We start from the raw sequence: 19047 nt of genomic DNA, 5'->3' as shown, positions 1-19047 counted from the left end.
TAAGCACCGGAACAGAAACCAAAAAATGTTGTTTATCAAGCTGCGTTACATTAAAAAAAAAAAAATTATAAATTTAACTTTCTCTTCATTTCAAAATACATATGTAATTTCACGCAGGACAACGGCTGCGGGGTCAGCTAGTATTAAATATATTAGAAATTAATTGAAATCGAACTAGTTTACAAGGAGGAGATTCCTTAAGGAATTCTAAAGAGCCTGAAAGAATCTATAAACGTATCAAATGTTAAGTAGACAAGTTTATAAAATATCGTCTATTTAATATAATTTATTGCCCAAAATAATTACGATTATTTATTTTAAACACACGTTTAATCAATGGATCAGTTTATACTACTTATCCTGTATATTTCCACATAATTTTTTTATTTTTTGAAAACTTGTATTACTTATTTTGAACTATTATGAGATAAATAAGTATGAAGATGACTATTCGACATCCTTCAGATATTACCTGGTTAACATCATACCTGTTTTTATATTCTACTTAGAAATACGTACTTTCTTTATAGTACCGTTCATATTCTGATTTTTCTCAAAATTAAGAGATTCTTTTTTATTAAACTGTAGAGATGCGATATCAATCGAGTTATGTCAACCTCAGCTGCACTGAAGCTCCTCATTCACAGATGAATTTCTTATAGCAAAGAACCCTTTTTTATTTTAATCTGTTAGTTTTCCTGGTAGCTATATCCTATAGTAGTTCGATCTGAAGTTTCTTCGAAGATTATACTGTTGCCTTAGACAATAGTAAGTGCCAAATTTTGTAAAGATATCCTGGTAAATTAAAAAAGTTGCCCGTACAAGGATTGGATTTTGATTTATCAGTTTGTATGGCAGTTATGTGCTATATTTGTCCTATCTGACGAATTTCTTTGGAATTTACCTCTACCGTTATCTTGCAAAATAATCCATGACAAAATTGTGTAAATATATCTTGTCAATAAAAAAATGCCTTGGATTTAGAATAGCATCCCCCGATTATGAGTTAAAATGCGTATGAACAGGTAGAGGAGGTCCTCCAGGTCAAGAATATACACACCTGCTCAAAATAATAGTTACACAATACCTTTTCAAGTAAAGCTCATCAGTAAAAAGTTTTATTTAAATTTTTAAGAAAAACGCAAACGTACTTATATTTTTCAAATATTTACAAGCTAAATTAAATAAATAAACTTCATTTAAAAAAATAACAAATAACAAAACAAACAAATGTAGATCCAAAAACATTTCATAGCTAAAATAAACTTGCTCAAAAAAATATATACACTCTTAATTGGACAACTATTTTGGAAAAACAAATTATGATAAAACAGTTTTGTTGTATATTTAACATTACTTAGTTAATAGCCAGTATATCCACCATTATTCTGGATTACTTTATTTATTCGTTTAGGCATACTACTGATTAAAGCCTGACAGGTTTCTTTAGGTCTCTCATACCAAATTTTTTGAATGCACTCCCATAACTTGTCTTTATTAGAGAAAGATTGACTTGCCAAAATTTTTTTTAGTTCTTCCTATAGGTTTTCTATTGGATTTAAATCCGGGGATTGGCTTGGCCACCTTAAAACGTTAACATTATTGTCCTCAAAATATTTCTTAACCAGTTTGGAGGTATGTTTTGGGTCATTATCTTGTTGATATACCCATCGTAATGGCAAGTTTTCTTCAGCATAGGGTAGCATGACATTTTCAAGTATTTCCTTGTACTCCGACTCTGTCATTTTGTTAGTTGTACGGTATATAGGACCTATTCCACACCAAGAAAAACATCCCCACACCATGACGTTTCCACCTCCATGCTTCACAGTTTTTTTTGTGAATCGAACGTGAAACTCCTTTCCTTTTGGACAACGCACATTTCTCTCACAATCGTTTCCAAACAAATTTACTTTCGTTTTATCGCTCCATAAGATGTTTCTCCACTTTTTTGCTCCCTCACGTCCTGACCAATCTAAATGACTTTTTGCAAAATTTAACCTCATATCTAAGTTTTTTGGTCGCATTAATGGAACTTTCCTGGCTATTCGTCCTGGTAGCTTGGCCTTTTGCAAATGCCTGCGAACTGTTTGGGCACTTACTACATTTCCATTTTGCTGCTATCACCTTCGACGACTTGAATGGGTCCTTTTTACAAATAGTTACAATGTGGCGATCAAAAACTGTACTAGTTTCTTGTGGCCTTCCATGAGTCTCCCTACCGGATTTTCGCTCTAAAGCATTTTTACCAAAATTATGATTAATTTCCCAATTTCCCTAAGCGATTTTCCTTGCTTTCTGAGGTTTGAAACCAGCCGGGCTTCTTCAAAAGTGCAATGTGATTTCCGACCCATCTGATTAAAAAAATAATTTAATTTATCTGCAGCATTTTGAGCTTTAATAAAAGAAAATTTACCAATTCAGATAAAAAACTTAAAAAGTTGGATAAAATTAACTTTGTTTTCACAAAAAGCTAAGTTCACTTACGTGTAACTATTATATTGAGCAAGTTTTTTTTCTGAGTATTCACGCAAAACTGAAATACGCATTACCTCGGGGATTCACATGCTTCATTCTCTTAGAAAGGGCAATGCCATATTATCTTAATTAAATTTACAGCATAACTTGTCTCATAAAGCCCATAAAAAGTTTTTTAAACTATTGAGAGTACTAAGTTTTATAGTGTAACTATTATTTTGAGCAGGTGTGTATATACGTATATATATTCTATATAGTTGCCACTGACTTATTGTTTTTGAGATATTTGTATTTAAAGTTCAAAAATTCAACTATTTAAAAAAAAATTTTAACTTTTATATCCACTAACACTTCACTTATCCGTACATACCCATTTTAAGCCCGAAATCGGGGGATGCTATTCTAAAATTTACCCAAAAAAGTTTCTAAACAAAGACATTTATTTTATCGATCAGTTTGTATTGTAGCTATTTGCCATAGTGCTCCTATATTGGCGATTCTGAAAAATAAGCAGCTCCGACAAACGGAAAACGAATATAGCAAACGAGACTTAGTTCGTCATGCTGATCAGTTATATAAATATTTTATACCGCCTTCGAAGTTTCTTTCTGGTTAAATTAAAACTTCCTGGCAAACTTAATAAAACATTTGGCACAATTCCTATTTCTTTGGCGCCGCGATCAGAAGGTAAAATTCCCAAATTTCGAACATTTCAACAAGCTATTTCACCACATTTTACATACTCTACGCACTTCAAATTAATTAAATTAAACTACATATGAACATTTAAATAAATCCATATTTTACACTTTTTTACCTAAGAAATCTTTATTTTAAAAATTACATTTTACCCTCGTAATAAACGATATTTATGTGCTAACAATTACGACGAAATGGAGCGCTGCCATGTGATAACAAGACAATTCGCTGAAATTTCTGTTTTTCGCTAAAATTCCTCTATTCATGCATATGGATACTTTCTTTTTTAAATTTAATAAACAAATAAGCAATATAATATAATTTAGAATGAGTTAAAATGAGTATGTAAGGATAGAGGATATCTTCCAGATCAAGAAAATATATTTAATGATATTTTATAATATAATATAATAACACTATATATAACAATATTATATAATAATATTATATATATTATCAACTTAAATACAAACAGGGTTATTTTTTTAGAGCGCAGCCGAAGGCCCCCAATGCACAAAGGAGTACTACGCGAAAGTAATTTTGTCACCCCGATATGATATACTTAAATGTGGGTTCAATACCCAATTTCTGCGGGTTCAACACTATTGAAACACCACCTTTTCTTTTTAAAATGTATATTTCAAATTCAAATTATTTAAAATTACATACTGTAGTTATTTTTTAACTAAATGTAAATGTTCGAAGCAAAAATCACAAGTAGACGTATTGTAGGTGTTTTAAGACATGAGTAAGTATATTAGGTATATTTAAACTGAAAGATACAAGTAGTACGAGGTCGATTGCAGGGGCGTGGTGCATCATGAGTTCTTGCCACAGGGAAGAACTGTAAATAAGGAATATTACCTGCAAGTTATGCGCAATTTGCGCGAAGCAATCCGGCAGAAACGCCCGGATTTGTGGAAGAACACTACTCTAAACTGAAGAGGCCCATGTAAGGACGACGTTACGCTTCTCGAAGAGCTGAGCTGAAGAAGATAAAAAAAATGATTTTTTGAAGTGCTTCGAAGATTGAAAAAACCGTTGGCACAAGTGTATAATATCTCATGGGGATTACTTTGAAGGGGACAAAACAGATATTCATGAATAAATAAATAATTTTTGAAAAAACACAAAATTCGCAATACTTTTTGAATACATCTCGTATATTTAAAGCAAAAAGGCACAACCGAACGCTAAGCTAAGCTCAGAACCCAAGTGTGACCTGTCAGCGTTCGCGGGTTGGCTATCTAGTTCGAGTCAGAGTTGTTAATTTTGTATTAGGTACGGTTGCTATATTTAGTACGGTCGACTTTTGTTCGTACAAGATCTTGTTGACCGTACTACCGAGTCTACTGATCCCACATTCATCCGTCCTGATGGTTCATTCGCCCCGAATGAATCGCACCATTTTTTCATGTATTCCGACAATGTGATTGTTTTTTGCGGTCCTTCGTGGTCTCCAATTTTAATTACCTCGCACCTGCCATGTTTAAGCGTAGCAGTCACCTTATAAAGACTCAAGAATTTAGGTTTCAACTTTAACCCCGGTCCGAATTGAGTTCTCTTAATTGCGACTAGGTCATTTGTTTTATATTGAATTTCAGGTCTTCTCTTAGAATTAGAGTTCTTACAAATTTTCTTGTTGCAGTTTTTAAATGTTATTCTGTGCTTCTTTTGTTTTAAACTATCTCTTTCTCTATCAATTTCTTCCACCGTCTCATTTCGTAATAACTCTCTTAATTCTAAATCATCAGTACTGCGCATATCTAGCAGCGTCAAAATTTTAAACGGAGTGATTTTTGTAATTCTAGGGGGTGTTATTAATAATTTGCTGAACACGTCCTACAAAATTATACCATTTAGATGGATTTTCTTGTGATAAATTCGCTAGCATAGGAACACAGTTCCCCTGTCTGAAACTATTCTCCTCGGGTTACCAAATATAATCGACAATTTTACTAAACAAGCAATAACTGATGCACTATCTGCTGATTTTACAACCAAACGAACTTCGAGAAACTGTAGACAACAACTAATATATGTTTTTTTTTGTGTTTATTCCATCGGTCCTACATGGTCAATGTGAAAAGTTGTTAAAGGTATGTTTTCTTTATCTATTGATGAAAGAAACCCTTCTTTCTTACCCATTTTGCTTTCACTGATAATACACTGAACGCGATTTTTAATCACTCTCTCCACCTTGGAAAGCAAATTTGGAATAAATTTTTTTTTTTCCAGACAATCTTGAGTTGTTTTTATACCATAGTGCCCTTTTCTATGAGCTAATCTAATAATTTCTTCCCCCATCCCTACTAGCAATTCTAATACTGGGTTTTTGTACAATAAGTCATATTTCGCGAAAAAGTCCAGATATTCTTCCTTCTGAAGTACTTTGCGGATTGCTTTTACCCACTCGTCACTTAATTGAGCTGCTTTTAACACATTGACGGACAGTAGGAACAAGTAAAGTTCGAAAATTGACACTATGTGTTTTTGTAATTTTTAGAATATTTAAAGTATAGTTTTACTATTTCTGCTTAAATAAACTTAATTTTGAATAATTCAGCACCTTTAATTAGGCTTCTACTTGTACGCCGGTAAATGCACATTTGTGCTGCGATCGCCGCAGTGTCTGTAAACGACCGTTTCGTTTTAGACGGCTGTCGCCGTCATGCCACATAGTGAACTTCGCTTTGACGGCTATAGACGCAAGTGTCCGTCAACGTGTTAACTGGTATCTTATGGAGTCCTCTATCATTAAGCAAGAAAATCGACTCAAAGCATCTACGTTCCTCATTTTTGTTCCGGATCGGCGCTCGATAGTAAACGAAAAGTCTTGAAAAAAAATAGCTCATCTCGAAACCCTTAGAGGAACCTCACTCTTTTTCATCGTTTGAGTGAACGCGCTACAATCTGTTATGATTTTAAAATGTATGCCCAATAGATATATACGCCACTTTTTTAAAGCCTCTATGGTAGCTAAAATCTCTAGCTCGGATCAATGATATTTTTCCTCCTGTGGAGTTGTCCGACGACTCATGTATTGTACTGGATGATACTGTTAATCAGTTGAGTCTTCTTGCAACAAAACCGCCCCATATCCATACATGCTCGCATCTGAATGTACTTCGGTCCCCGCCTGCGGATCGTATAGTTTAAGTACTGGCGCACTTGTCAAAGCTAACTTTAGTTGTTCGGCTGCCAAAAGCTCTTCGTCACCCAATTTAAACCCAACGCTCTTCCACAACAAGTCCGTAAGCGGCCTAGCTTTCGATGCGTAATCCGCCACAAATCTTCGAAAATATGAAGTTAATCCCAAAAAACGCTGAACCGACTTCACATTATTAGGGATTGGAAAGTTTGACACCGCTCGTATTTTCTCCTCTGAAGGCTTTTTAGTTCCCTCTTCTACTAGATATCCCAACGTAGATTGTCACAACGTATTCGTAAACCATATTCCGATGCGCGTTTCAACACAAGCTCAAGTTTCTGGATATTAGTCTCCTCATCTTTTGCAGGCACAATAATATCGTCACGATAATAGTACCATTCTGTATTAAATCTCTAAAAACTGAACTAACGAATCGACAAAAAACTGCAGGAGAATTCGAAATGCCAAACGGAACGTATAAAAACTCATATTGACCACGGTGGGTAACAAATGATGTAAAGTTTTGAGACTCGCGTGAAACTGGCACATGAAAGAATCCATTAGCCAAATCTAAGGTTGTAAAAATCTTTGCGCTCTGTAATCGTTCTAGGACATCGTCAATCAATACCATAGGAAATTTATCCTTAACTATTTTCTGGTTTAACTTCCGGTAATCGCAACACATTCTTTTAGACCCATCTTTTTCGCTACTAATACTATAGGGGAAGCATACTCTGAAGTGCTCTGCTGTATTAATCCTTCCTCTAACCATTGACTACCTTGATTTTCGATAAAGCACTAATCTACATAAGGTATTCGTCTAGGGGTAGTATACACTGGTGTATCATCTGTCAAAATAATCTTCATAGCTACTGGACTTTCTATTTTCTTTACAGGTGAATACGTATTAATCATGGAAGATAAAATTGTAGCTTGCTCTCTACATATTCAAATGATCTAAATCATCTACCAGCTTATTCTCCTTCTCATCCTCTATAGGTAAATAAAAAGTGTAAATTCGGAAAACAAGTCGCTGCAAGGCTCACTACTAACTAACTAACTACTAACTAACTACTAACAGATCTTTTAATGAAGATAGCTTCACCTTCTCTTACCAACATGTCGACTTTTCCCAATACACTATTACCTATTATAGCAAATCTTTTTCCTAACTACATGGAAGTAGATATTCATCTTTATTTTATCTATGTTCATCTCTATATCAAAACTTCCTAGTGTTATAATAGCACTATCCTTTAATCCTACTAAACGCCGTTTGTCGTTACTTAATTTAATATGCTGATCAAGTTGCATTAGAGTATCATAACGCATAATGCAAAGATCACTTCCGGTATCAATTAACGCGGAAAAAGTAAAACCGTTTTGTTGAATGATCTTAAATACTAACCCGCCTATATCTTTTACAACATTCATATTTTTCTCTTGCTTGATTACACTGTTCGGTATATTATTACCTTTACATTCAAAAGAACGATGACCAACTTTACAATTACACTTGTAACAACAGTACTGCTTACCCGGACAATTTTTTGCAAAATGTGTCCCTTCACCAAACTTGAAACATTTCTTGTTTTCCCCTGGGTTAGTATCTACTTTGACATCTGAACGTTTAAAATCAGATTGATTCTGAAAAACTTTAGACTGATGTTGTTGCATCAACCGAATTTTTTCGTATATCTTGATTTGATTCTCAAGTTGACTGATCGTTCTGGCTGGATATAAAACGGCTTTATTTATTTTAGAATGTAGAATACCATTCACGAAATATTCGATAACACTTTCGTCATCGATTTTAATAGGTTTCCAATTTCAACTAAACTGTATAAATACTCAAGAAACGATTCTGATACTTTTTTACGACGATTTCTTAAACGATTGTCTATTTCCGCTGAAGACAGTTTCACCCCAAATTCTTCAACAAGTATCTTTTTTAAAGACGATCAATTGCGTACTTACGCCCCTAATAAACGACTGCACCCTTTAAGAGTTGCTTTGCTTAAATAAACATTTGTAATTCATTCCACCCTACTGTAGCCACATTATCTTCAAACTCAATTACCCAATGATTAACGTCTAGTGATTCTGTACCAGTAAATGAAGATATGCTATCTTCATGTCTCTCAATGTAAAGCGTGAAGTGTTCCTAGCACGCGGACCTACGGTTTCTACGTCTTCATACCGACCGGCACTCGATTCATCGTCGCTAAACTCAGCATCACTCAGACCAAAATGTCGGATCAGACGGGTCTGTAAGTCTGATTTCTTTCAGTTCGTTGTCAGTCCCAGTTCTACGCACTTTTCTCTTAGCAACGCTAACGTCATAGCTTTAATGGTTTCAGTATCCATGTTGGGTTATGAAATTTTACAAATAATCTTCTAATAAAAATCTTTTATAATATATAATATAATTATAATTTTTTTTTAATTTAATAGCAAATTGGTTTCTTAACATTTAATGTTTTAAATTTTTGCATTACAAAAGCGTATTTAATCATAAGTATATGCTACGGTACATTTACAATTTTTAGTCGGTGCTAATATGTATCGCCGTTACTGTAGCTTATAAGCCGCATCACTAATTGGAAATGAAAAATACACCTTCTTATACTCTTCTGGAATCTTCGCTAATAGTCGATGCTACTTTTCTTTTGTTGTTGTTGTTTTAACGGATATGCTAATCCCCGTTAGGGAGGAAGGTGTTAGATGGGTTGGGTTTGTGGGGCATGCAAAGAGGTGGCCAGTGTCATGCGGGGACTCGTTGCACGCAGGACATATATTGGATATGTCGGGGTCAATTCTGGATAAGTAGGAGTTTAACCTGCTACAGTACCCAGAACGAAGTTGCGCTAGGGTCACTCGCGTTTCTCGCGGCAACTGGAGCTCTTCATCTGCAATAGGTGGTGCTTTGACTCCAAGAACGCCATTCACGGGAAGGGAGTCGGTGAAGGTGTTAATGGCTCCACTGTGAATGGCGGTCAGTGCCTGTCTGAAGTCTGTAGCGTCCGAAGTGCGGTCGGCGTACTGTACGATGTCGTCGACGTAGTCGAGGAATGACCTCTTGATGCTCCTAGGAGGCGGCTCCGCTCCAAGCAGATGGCTGCAAGGGTGATTCCTACGGAAACACCCCAGCAGGAACTGCCTGGAGAGGAGTTCATTATGCTCCTTTACAGGAAGCATGCGCGTCTCACTATGGAGGTGTTCGATGGGAGACATCAAGAGACATCCCGTCGTAGTCCGGAGTGCTGTGTTCTGGCAGGTCTGTAGTTTCCTCATCTGCGTGCCACTGCATCCAGGCGACCATATCGGTGCTGCGTAGTTGAGGACCGGCCGGCCGATTGCCTTGTAAGTTGCCAACAACGTTTCTTTGTCTTTTCCCCATGTGCTGCAGGCTAGCGACTTGAGGATCTTGTTGCGGCTCTGTACTTTGGCGATAATCGCGGTCGTATGGGGAGAGAAGGAGCATAGACTATCAAGGGTTACGCCTAAAATTTTAGGGTTATTGACAGTCGGAATTTTGACGCCATCGACTGCAATATCAAGCTCAAGTCTATACTCCTTCGTCCAGTTTGTGAATATGGTCGCTGTGGATTTGGTGGAGATTTTGGAGAAAGGTCGGAGAGGTAGCTGTTCACTTTCGAACACATGCCATCGATTCCATTGCCCGACGTCAATATCGTGCAGTCATCAGCGTACGAGGTTATGGAAACCCCCTCTGTTGGTTGTGGGAGTTTCGAGATATAGAAATTAAACAGTAGCGGGGAGAGGACACCACCCTGCGGAACCCCCTGTTTAATTCTTCTAAGTTTGGAAGTTTCACCTCGAAATAGTACGGATGACTGACGACCGTTCAGATAGTTCATGGTCCACCTCTTAAGCCCTGGAGGGAGAGTGGTTTTTTCAATGTCCTGCAGTAGCGTTGTGTGGTTGACCGTGTAAAAAGCTTTTGACAGGTCCAACGCTACGAGGATCGTTCTTTCGCAGGGTGGTTTCTGGTTGAGGCCACGAACTATCCGGGCGTTTATGACGCTAAGTGCTGTGGTGGTGCTGTGCACTTTGCGGAAACCATGCTGGTGGCTGGCTAGGCTCAGGTGGTGAGTGAAGGTCGGGAGTAACAAGGCCTCTAGTGTCTTCACTACTGGGGAGAGGAGAGTTATCGGTCGATAAGATTCCCCTTTGTTGGCGGGTTTCCCAGGTTTCAGTAGTGGGACCACTCTTCCGACTTTCCACGCATCGGGTATTTGAAGAGTGGTGAGATATTTTACTCCCGTCGAGCCTAGATGCTTTAACATTAGCATGTTGATTCCGTCTGGGCCGATGGATCTAGAGGATTTTGCCTTGTTGATGACACCCTGAACCTCCTCATCGGTGAAAGTAAGTGGCGCGCAGTTGTTTGGCATTTTGCGCAGCCGTCGGTTAACACATCTCTTAGCTTTGTCTACCGAAGGGTGCAGTGTAAACTGCCGGCTAAAATAGCTCGCGCACTTCTTCGGGTCCGAAGAGGCATGACCATTGAATTGAACTTCAACTCGGTCTTCATGTCTCCTCGGATTAGACAAAACTTTGACAGTAGCCCAAAGCTTACTCACACCGGTGGAGAGGTTGCAGGACTTCAGGTGCTCTATCCTTTTCGTCCGCTTATGGTGGTTTACCATACGCCGAATCTCCAAATTGAGATCCCTTCTTCGGGAATCCCCGGGAGTGGCATGGCGTAAGGTGTCGCGCTCGTTAGCTAAAACAGCTGCTTCGGCTGGGAAATTGGGGCGGATTTCCGCTATTCTTCCAGCCGGGATTAAGCGAGCGGTAGCTGGGTAGAACGTTGAAGGTGCTCTCGGTAAATTCTGTGAAGCCGACCCAATTAGCTTTTTTAAAGTTAATGAAGGTACGGTTGTCCACAGAAACGAAATCAGGAGGCTTCTCGATCGTGATAATTATGGGCAGACGGTCTGATGCGAGAGTTAGCATAGGTCGCCAGGTTATGCTATTTATCAGACCACCACTAGCAATGGTAATATCGGGCGAGCTATTACAGGTGCCCATAACTCTGGTGGGGGCTTCGTCATTCATTGTGCAGAATGTCGAATCGTCAATCTGCTCCGCCAGCTCCATTCCCCTACGATCGTTGGACAGGCAGGAATGCCAAAGATCGTGGTGCGCGTTAAAGTCGCCTAGTACCAAACGGTTTTCACCACGAAGTAGCGCGCCTATATTCGGGTGATATCCTGTAGGGCAACATGTAACTGGGGGAATGTATATATTAAATATTTCGAGCTCGACATCGCCTGACCGGATAGCTATGCCCTGACATTCTAGGGTAGTATCCCTGCGGTCGATGTCTTCATCGATTTGACGATACTGCACGGTGTTGTGCAATATGAAGGCTAGGCCACCACCATTATCTCGCTCGCGATCTTTACGAATGACGTTGAAACCTGCACAACTCAGAAGGTCTGAGCGGCTGTTGAGCTTGGTTTCTTGGACCGCAGCTATCGATATACGTTCCCGATTCATGAGTGCAACTATCTCCTCGATCTTGCTCAGGAGTCCGTTGCAGTTGAATTGAAGTAGTTTCGTTTGTCGCGGGTGTCCGTGAATGATCCTGGGGGTGAGGGAGTGACGTGTTGGTGGTGGTTGTTGCAGCTGCAGAACCCGCGGGGGCGGTTGTCGCACTGGGGTGTTGGTTGGCGACGCCACTGTTGTGAGATGCGGGGGCAGACTCCTGCAGCATGGGGCAACGTAGGTGACACTCCACTCACGTGTGGTGCGCAGGCCGGAACACGTCGGGAAGTGGCACCAGCCAGTGCAGGAATTGCACTTAACTGATGCGACGTTCCGACGTATGACGGTCTGACACACGGAACAGACTGTGCGAGGAACCAAGAGTCGCTGATTGGTTTTCGCACGAGGATTGGAGCGGGATGAAGAATGGGGGGGGGGACAAGTCAGAGTGGGAGCTGTGTTGCCTGTTTGAGCTCCTGACCGTGGAGGTCCTTTGTTGGCCACTCTGATTGAGGTGGCGGCGCGGCGCGCGAACATTGTGCAGGTTGCACAGCCGTAGAGGCTTGTATCGCATTATTGCGCCGACAACACGGGGCCACGTAACGCGTGGTCCACTCCCTGTGGGTCTTAAGGCCTGAGCAGGTCTTAAGATGGCTCCATCCATTGCATGTATTGCACCTGACCGAGGTGGAGTTTGGATGGAGCCTTTTAGCGCAGACGCAGCAGAAAAATTCCTCCGGGCCCGGGTTGGACTCAATGCCAGCACGAGTCAGGAGGATACGGAGCAACCCTGCTGCAAGGCGTTGCTCTAAGGACGACACACACAGATTAACACTCACCGATCCAAACGGGGTTAGATCGCCGAAAGAACAGCCCTTGGTCGGATAAAATCCGAGTCAATTCCGGTGCGTAGAACCGGCTGTCGTGGGAATTGCTACTACTAAAAACTACTTTTCTTTTCATTGCTTTTGCTTATTCTGCTACTTTTTCACTCTGATTGCTCGCCGCTTTGACTCGTACCTATTCCTCTTCTGGAATCTTCGCTAATAGTCGATGCTACTCTTCTTTTACTTGCCTTTGCTTATTCTGCTACTTTTTCACTCTGTTTGCTCGCCGCGTTGACTCGTACCTATTCCTCTTCTGGAATCTTCGCTAGTAATCGACGTTACTCTTCTTTTTCTTGCTTCTGAACACTGCTTATGCTGCTGTACGGCTCCTTTTTTTCTGCTGTTCACACTGCACTGCTGCTCTTGCTTGCTGACAATGGCAGCGCTGACGCTGTTTCCACACTTTCACTATTTCTTTCGCTTCACCAAAATTCTGTTTAAATATTTCCACTACCATATTTCCGTTACAAGTTTTTACGCTACACAGTGTCTTGCTTCACCAAATTTCCGTTATAAATTTTCCACTACACAATGTCTTTATGTACAGTTGATCTTGTTAAATCGATATGACCATGGATTATTCCGGACTGAGTCCCCAAATTTGTGGGTTCAATACCCAATTTCTGCGGGTTCAACACTATTGAAACTCGCACCTTTTCTTTTTAAAATGTTTATTTCAAAATTAAATTATTTCAAATTACACGCTGTAGTTATTTTTTAACTAAATGTAAATGTTTGAAGCAAAAATCACAAGTAGACGAATTGTAGGTGTTCTAAGACATGAGTAAGTATATTAAGTATATTTAAACTGAAAGACAAAAGTAGTATATTTAAAGCAAAAAAGGCACAACCGAACGCTGCTAAGCTCAGAACCCAAGTGTGACCTGTCAGCGTCCGCGGGTTGGCTATCTAGTTCGAGTCAGCGTTGTTAGTTTTGTATTAGGTACGGTTGCTATATTTGGTACGGTCGAGTTTTGTTCGTACGAGATCTTGTTGGCCGTACGGTCGAGTCTACTGATCCCACATAAATTTTACAATATTATAATAGATTTTTACTTATTTGTGTTTATTAAATATAAATTACATGTTATACATTTACATACGTGGGTCGGCTTTAGTATACCATCCCAAAAAAAATATAAATATACCAATATGATGTATATTTTATAAGATATCCGATAATTTCTTCTGGGTGTTAAAAACTTTGTGCCAATATTATTATACCCTGTCCAGGGTATAAAAAGGTATCAAAAGAGCGAGTTATACTTAGAACATTCACATGCCAGACGCATGCATTTGAAAAGAATATTTTTTTACTAATGTAAAATTAATGTGTACAGACGAATTAATGAAGTGATAGTGGATATAAAAGTGCAAAATATAAGTGCAAAATTAATTTTATATCGAGAAAATACGTATTTCAAATAGTGGTAATTTTCAACTTTAAACGCGAATATCTTGAAAACTATAAGCTTCCTGCGGCTATAACTATATATATTCTTGATCTGGAGGATCTCCTCTATGCGACCATATCCTTTTTAATCTCGAAATCCTGGGGCGGTATACTAAATCCTTCCCCAAAATTAAAGTGAAATGTAAACTTATTTCACTGTTTAGAGTGTATATTTAAATATACCAAGTGAAAAATGTAAAAAAATTTAGTGAAATATAGAGAAATACCATGTGTTTTTAGTGCAAATTTTTGAATTTTTAATCGGGAATATTTTAAAAAATATTAGTTATTTTTACACTATTTTTGCATACATATTTGCAAATAATGCTATGTTCGGACCAACATTAAAAACATCTTGAAAACACATTTGTAGGTTGTGGAATCTAAGTCGTTCGGACCGACAATGTGTGTTTTCGATGAGTTTTCGCTGTATTTTAATTGAATAGCTCGAAAAAAGGGCAGTGGACGTCGGAAAACAGTAAAACCTCGTCAAAACCGACAAATTAAAGAGATGTGCATTAATGATCGCTTTCAACATGCTGGAACAAACAATGCAACATTTTACGAAACCACTGGGGTAAAAATCACTACAAGTTCTATACAAAATGTGCTGAATAATCTTGGATTCCGAGCACGACGTCCAGCCAAAAAGCCACTTCTCATTATACGAATGAAGAAATACCGACTAGAGTGGGTAAAATTACACAAAACTTGGACTACATCAGATTGGGGAAATGTTATTTTTTCCGATGAATCGAAATTTTATTTGTTGAAACCCGACGGAAATGCCACAGTGTGTCGTAGGAAAGAGAGAGTTTTTTTGGAAAACTGTGTTTGGCCCACCATAAAGCATTCGCCTTATTTAATGGTGTAGGGAGCTGTAACCAAGTTTGGGTTTGGGCCGCTAATTATTCTAAAAAGATCTGTGAATGCCAATATAAATTGGAATTTTGAGAGAAGGAGTTTTGTGAACTATTGAACAGCTGTCCGAACACGCCCAAAAAGTTTATTTTCAGGATATTTCATCCCCTTGTCATAGAGCCAAAGCGGTAACCAAAGCACAAAAATATTGAAATAGATTTTTCACTAATTTATTACAAACATTTACAGATTTCAAAACAAAAAGATTTTTATGGAATAGGGTCTCTCACGTAGCCAGGAAACAGTTCAGATATCAATCCAATTGAGTACTGCTGGCATTATTTGGGCAAAATGGTGTTCAAAATGATAACAGAAAAGCGTCCAAAAAGTCGAAAAGAAATAGAAAACATTGTTGAAGTTGTGCGGAATGAAGAAATTAATAAAAATTATCTTCAACGCTTTTTTGAATCCATTATTATTATTAGGCGGTTATTAGGCGGAAGGGGTGTTCTACAAAATACTAAGAATTTTTTTATACAAAATATGTTATTTTTTTCGTTAGGTATTCATTAGAAAATCATATAAAACATAAAATATGTAAATAACTTGTTTAAAAATTACATTATTGTTCATAACAAAATTTACTTCTGTGGTTTGTTATGTCTGTGTTTTTATATTTTTATCTATAACAAGTGTTAAACTATAAGTTTTTTATATAAAAATGCTTGAAACATAAACTAAATAAAAGTGGTTGACCTTCAAAGAAAAATGATTATCTTAGAATAATATGAATCCAAGTTTTGCGCTATAAAAGCACTCTGTATAGTGCGTGGGTTTTTTTTCGCTGAGTGTAATTCAATTACGCTGTACACATTGAGGGAAAACTTTACCTTCCCAGGATTTCGAGAACAAAATTGGTATTTTCGGATAGAGGAGGATCTCCAGATCAAGAATAGATATTTACGTTTCAAGTTGAAAATCACTATTTGAATTAGATATTATTTCGATTTAAAATTAATTTTACACTTATATTTTGCACTAACTTTCACTAACTTTTTATTAAATCGTTTGTACACATTTTTTTTACATTTAATAATGCAAAAATGGTTTTATGTCTACAGATTCAAATGGTTATGACTTTACATTTTTTAGAGGTATGAGTTTTACAACATTTTGTCGTGAAAAAGTAATAAAAAATGTTGTTTATCATCTTTATTATTATTATTTAATGAAGAAAGAAGTTCGACACAAAAGAACTCGGAACACCCTGGCGTTGGACCGAACAGAGCTATTTTTTGAATGGCGGCCGAATCTCAGTGCTAAAAAAAATTAAACGCGAAATAATATATAACTTATACCTATTTATTAAATATAAAATTCATTAAAAAATTGAACAAACACCCATTTTAAATAGTTGGACTTTAATGTGAATATCTCAAAAACCATAAGACAGCGACCACTATAAATAACATTTCTTTCTCAATCTGGAGAACCTCCTCTATCCGTACATCGAAATAGGGGGATGCTATTCTAAAATATACCCCATTGTTTATTTACTTACTTTATGTATGTAAAACAATTAAAAGCAATATACTCACCAGTGTGTGGATACTGCAGTTCTTGACGTACTTCTTCCATCAATATATTTGTTCGCAAATTGTTTGGGGCGTAGAAAATTCGATCAACGTCATTAGAGGGAAATTCCGTTTTAATATCGTACTGCAAAATAAATTCTTTAATTCTTCAATAAGCAATATTAAAAAACTTATGTGATATATTACAAATAATCTCCCCTCATAAGTCGTTTGAGGCGTTGTCAGAAGCCTATTTGTAGAAAATAAGTAAACAATGAAAATGCCTGAACAGCCGACGAATATCATCAGTAAAGATATCCACGAGTATCGAATTTGTCGCCAATTCTTCCACAAAAATATGCGCAAAATTCGTACGCTTTCCCTCATTTTTAAACAATAAATCTAACGAAAAGCTTCTCATATACACATATGTATAAAATTGAAAGCATCAAACAGACTACGCTATCAACAGAAAAGGTACAAACAAAAAATTATATCTGCCCTAGGGATGCCCATTAAAACAAACATTGATGTTTTAATCGATAGTTGGCATCGTGACATCGATATTATTCGATGTAACGAATAAAAATTTTCAACGAAAGAAATAAAAAACTTATTTAAAAACATTTGGGAGAGAAAATCCGATTCCGAAATACGTAAGGCCAAGAGAGCATCCATTGCAGAATCCAGTGGGCACAATTCCGGTTTTCTTGGTGCCGCGATCCTCTTGATTAGAAAATTTATGAGGTTATAGGTACCGCAAACGCTTTGTTTATGAGATATTCGACTTCAAAGTTCAAAAATTGCCAAAATTCGAACATTTTAACAAGCTACAGTAGAACTCCAATTATCCGAATTAATGGGGACCGGGACCCATTCGGATAATCAAATATTCGGATAATCGGATTTTTGTTTTTAAAAATTGCCATTGGAGAGAATAAAAGCTACGTTTTGATATTGCACTATTTTTTTATTGAATTAAATGAAAGAAACATGAAATTTTCACATGTTTTAAATATAAATAAAATGTACTTATGTACAAGTTTAGAAATAAAAATTATAGTTTTTAAGCATCTCCGTCAATGTAAGCTGTTTAGCGGTCTTCCACCGTTTTCGGATAATCAAATATTCGGATAATCGGATTTTTGTTTTTAAAAATTGCCATTGGAGAGAATAAAAGCTACGTTTTGATATTGCACTATTTTTTTATTGAATTAAATGAAAGAAACATGAAATTTTCACATGTTTTAAATATAAATAAAATGTACTTATGTACAAGTTTAGAAATAAAAATTATAGTTTTTAAGCATCTCCGTCAATGTAAGCTGTTTAGCGGTCTTCCACCGTTTTCGGGCAGCCAGGTCACGATTTGCTTGACGGTGAGCAGTTGCAAGTGGTCACACTCGGGCTGACGCTCCATCCACTTCAGAGCAGTCTCGAGGCCGGCAAATGCTTCACTAGCTGATGGTCCAGCGTCGACTTCAACATCAGCAGAAAGTTCTTCTTCCACTTCCATTTCAACATCTTCTCCCACACTTACAATAATTTCATCGTCATTGAGAATTTGAAAACCAGGGTCAGACGTGTCACAAGCCATCCACTCTCCTACATTGTGATTCGGATAATCGGCGATTCGGATAGTCGGAGTTCGGATAATTGGAGTTCTACTGTATTTCACCAAATTAAACACCAGGTATAATCGGATGTCCAACTTATCCCAGTGTGAGAGCGCCTCAAAATAAGTGTTTTTATAACATTTTCCATTATGGCCAGATCGAATAAAATACGAATTTTTGGGCGTTTAAATTAAAATACCCAACATTTATTACGATTGCAAATTATTATATATTGGACTTTTAATAAATGGCGAAACTATTTAAATTATTTTTTATGATTTTATAGTACATTAAAATGATTGACTTTTGATCTTTCAATACGGTAAAGGTTCAGGAGAGCGGCTTTTCCGAAAACGTGCACCAATTTTCACGGGAAATGTCTTAAAATTCGTGTTTTTAATTCCAATTTACGAATATATATGGCGCGTTATCTATTTTTCTGTTTTTTTGCAATAAAAACAATAATAAATATTTCGATTTTGCACAATATTCACGCTACAAATGGCATCACTGTTCGAAATTCAATTGAGAACTAGTGATACAAGCAGTGATCGGGTTCGAAATATCGATACTCTCGATATTCGAGACTAAACAAGAATTGATAAAAATGAGAGATATATAATAGAAAAATATTATTAATTGGAAAAATAAAAATAAATTAAAATATCGATATTCTCAATATTGGAGTTTGAAAGAAAATTGGTAAAAATGAGAAATACACAATAGAAAAATAATAATAATTGGGAAAATATAAATAAATTAACATATCGATATTCTCAAAATTTGAGGCTGATCGAGAATTGGTAAAAAG

General features: G+C 37.1%; 1 protein-coding gene across 2 annotated transcripts in view; it reads right to left on the bottom strand.

Moving 5' to 3' along the window:
* LOC105226157 (retinal-specific phospholipid-transporting ATPase ABCA4) overlaps window positions 1-17125 on the bottom strand; it is a 47268-nt gene extending 30143 nt beyond the window's left edge. The window contains exons 1-2 of one of the 2 annotated variants that reach the window (XM_011204960.4): window positions 16828-17125; window positions 16645-16765 (exon numbers count right to left, since the gene is read on the bottom strand). In XM_011204960.4, coding sequence (XP_011203262.2) covers window positions 16645-16765; window positions 16828-17007 — 301 coding nt within the window. In that variant the 5' untranslated portion in view covers window positions 17008-17125. Of the gene's footprint in view, window positions 1-16644; window positions 16780-16827 lie in introns of both variants that reach the window. The other variant, XM_049462340.1, reaches the window with a different exon arrangement.
* Between the last annotated feature and the right edge of the window lie 1922 nt (window positions 17126-19047).

This window comes from Bactrocera dorsalis, chromosome 1 (assembly GCF_023373825.1).
Source record: "Bactrocera dorsalis isolate Fly_Bdor chromosome 1, ASM2337382v1, whole genome shotgun sequence".
NCBI classification, from domain to species: Eukaryota; Metazoa; Arthropoda; class Insecta; order Diptera; family Tephritidae; genus Bactrocera; species Bactrocera dorsalis.
This window is presented reverse-complemented; position numbering and strand designations above follow the sequence as displayed.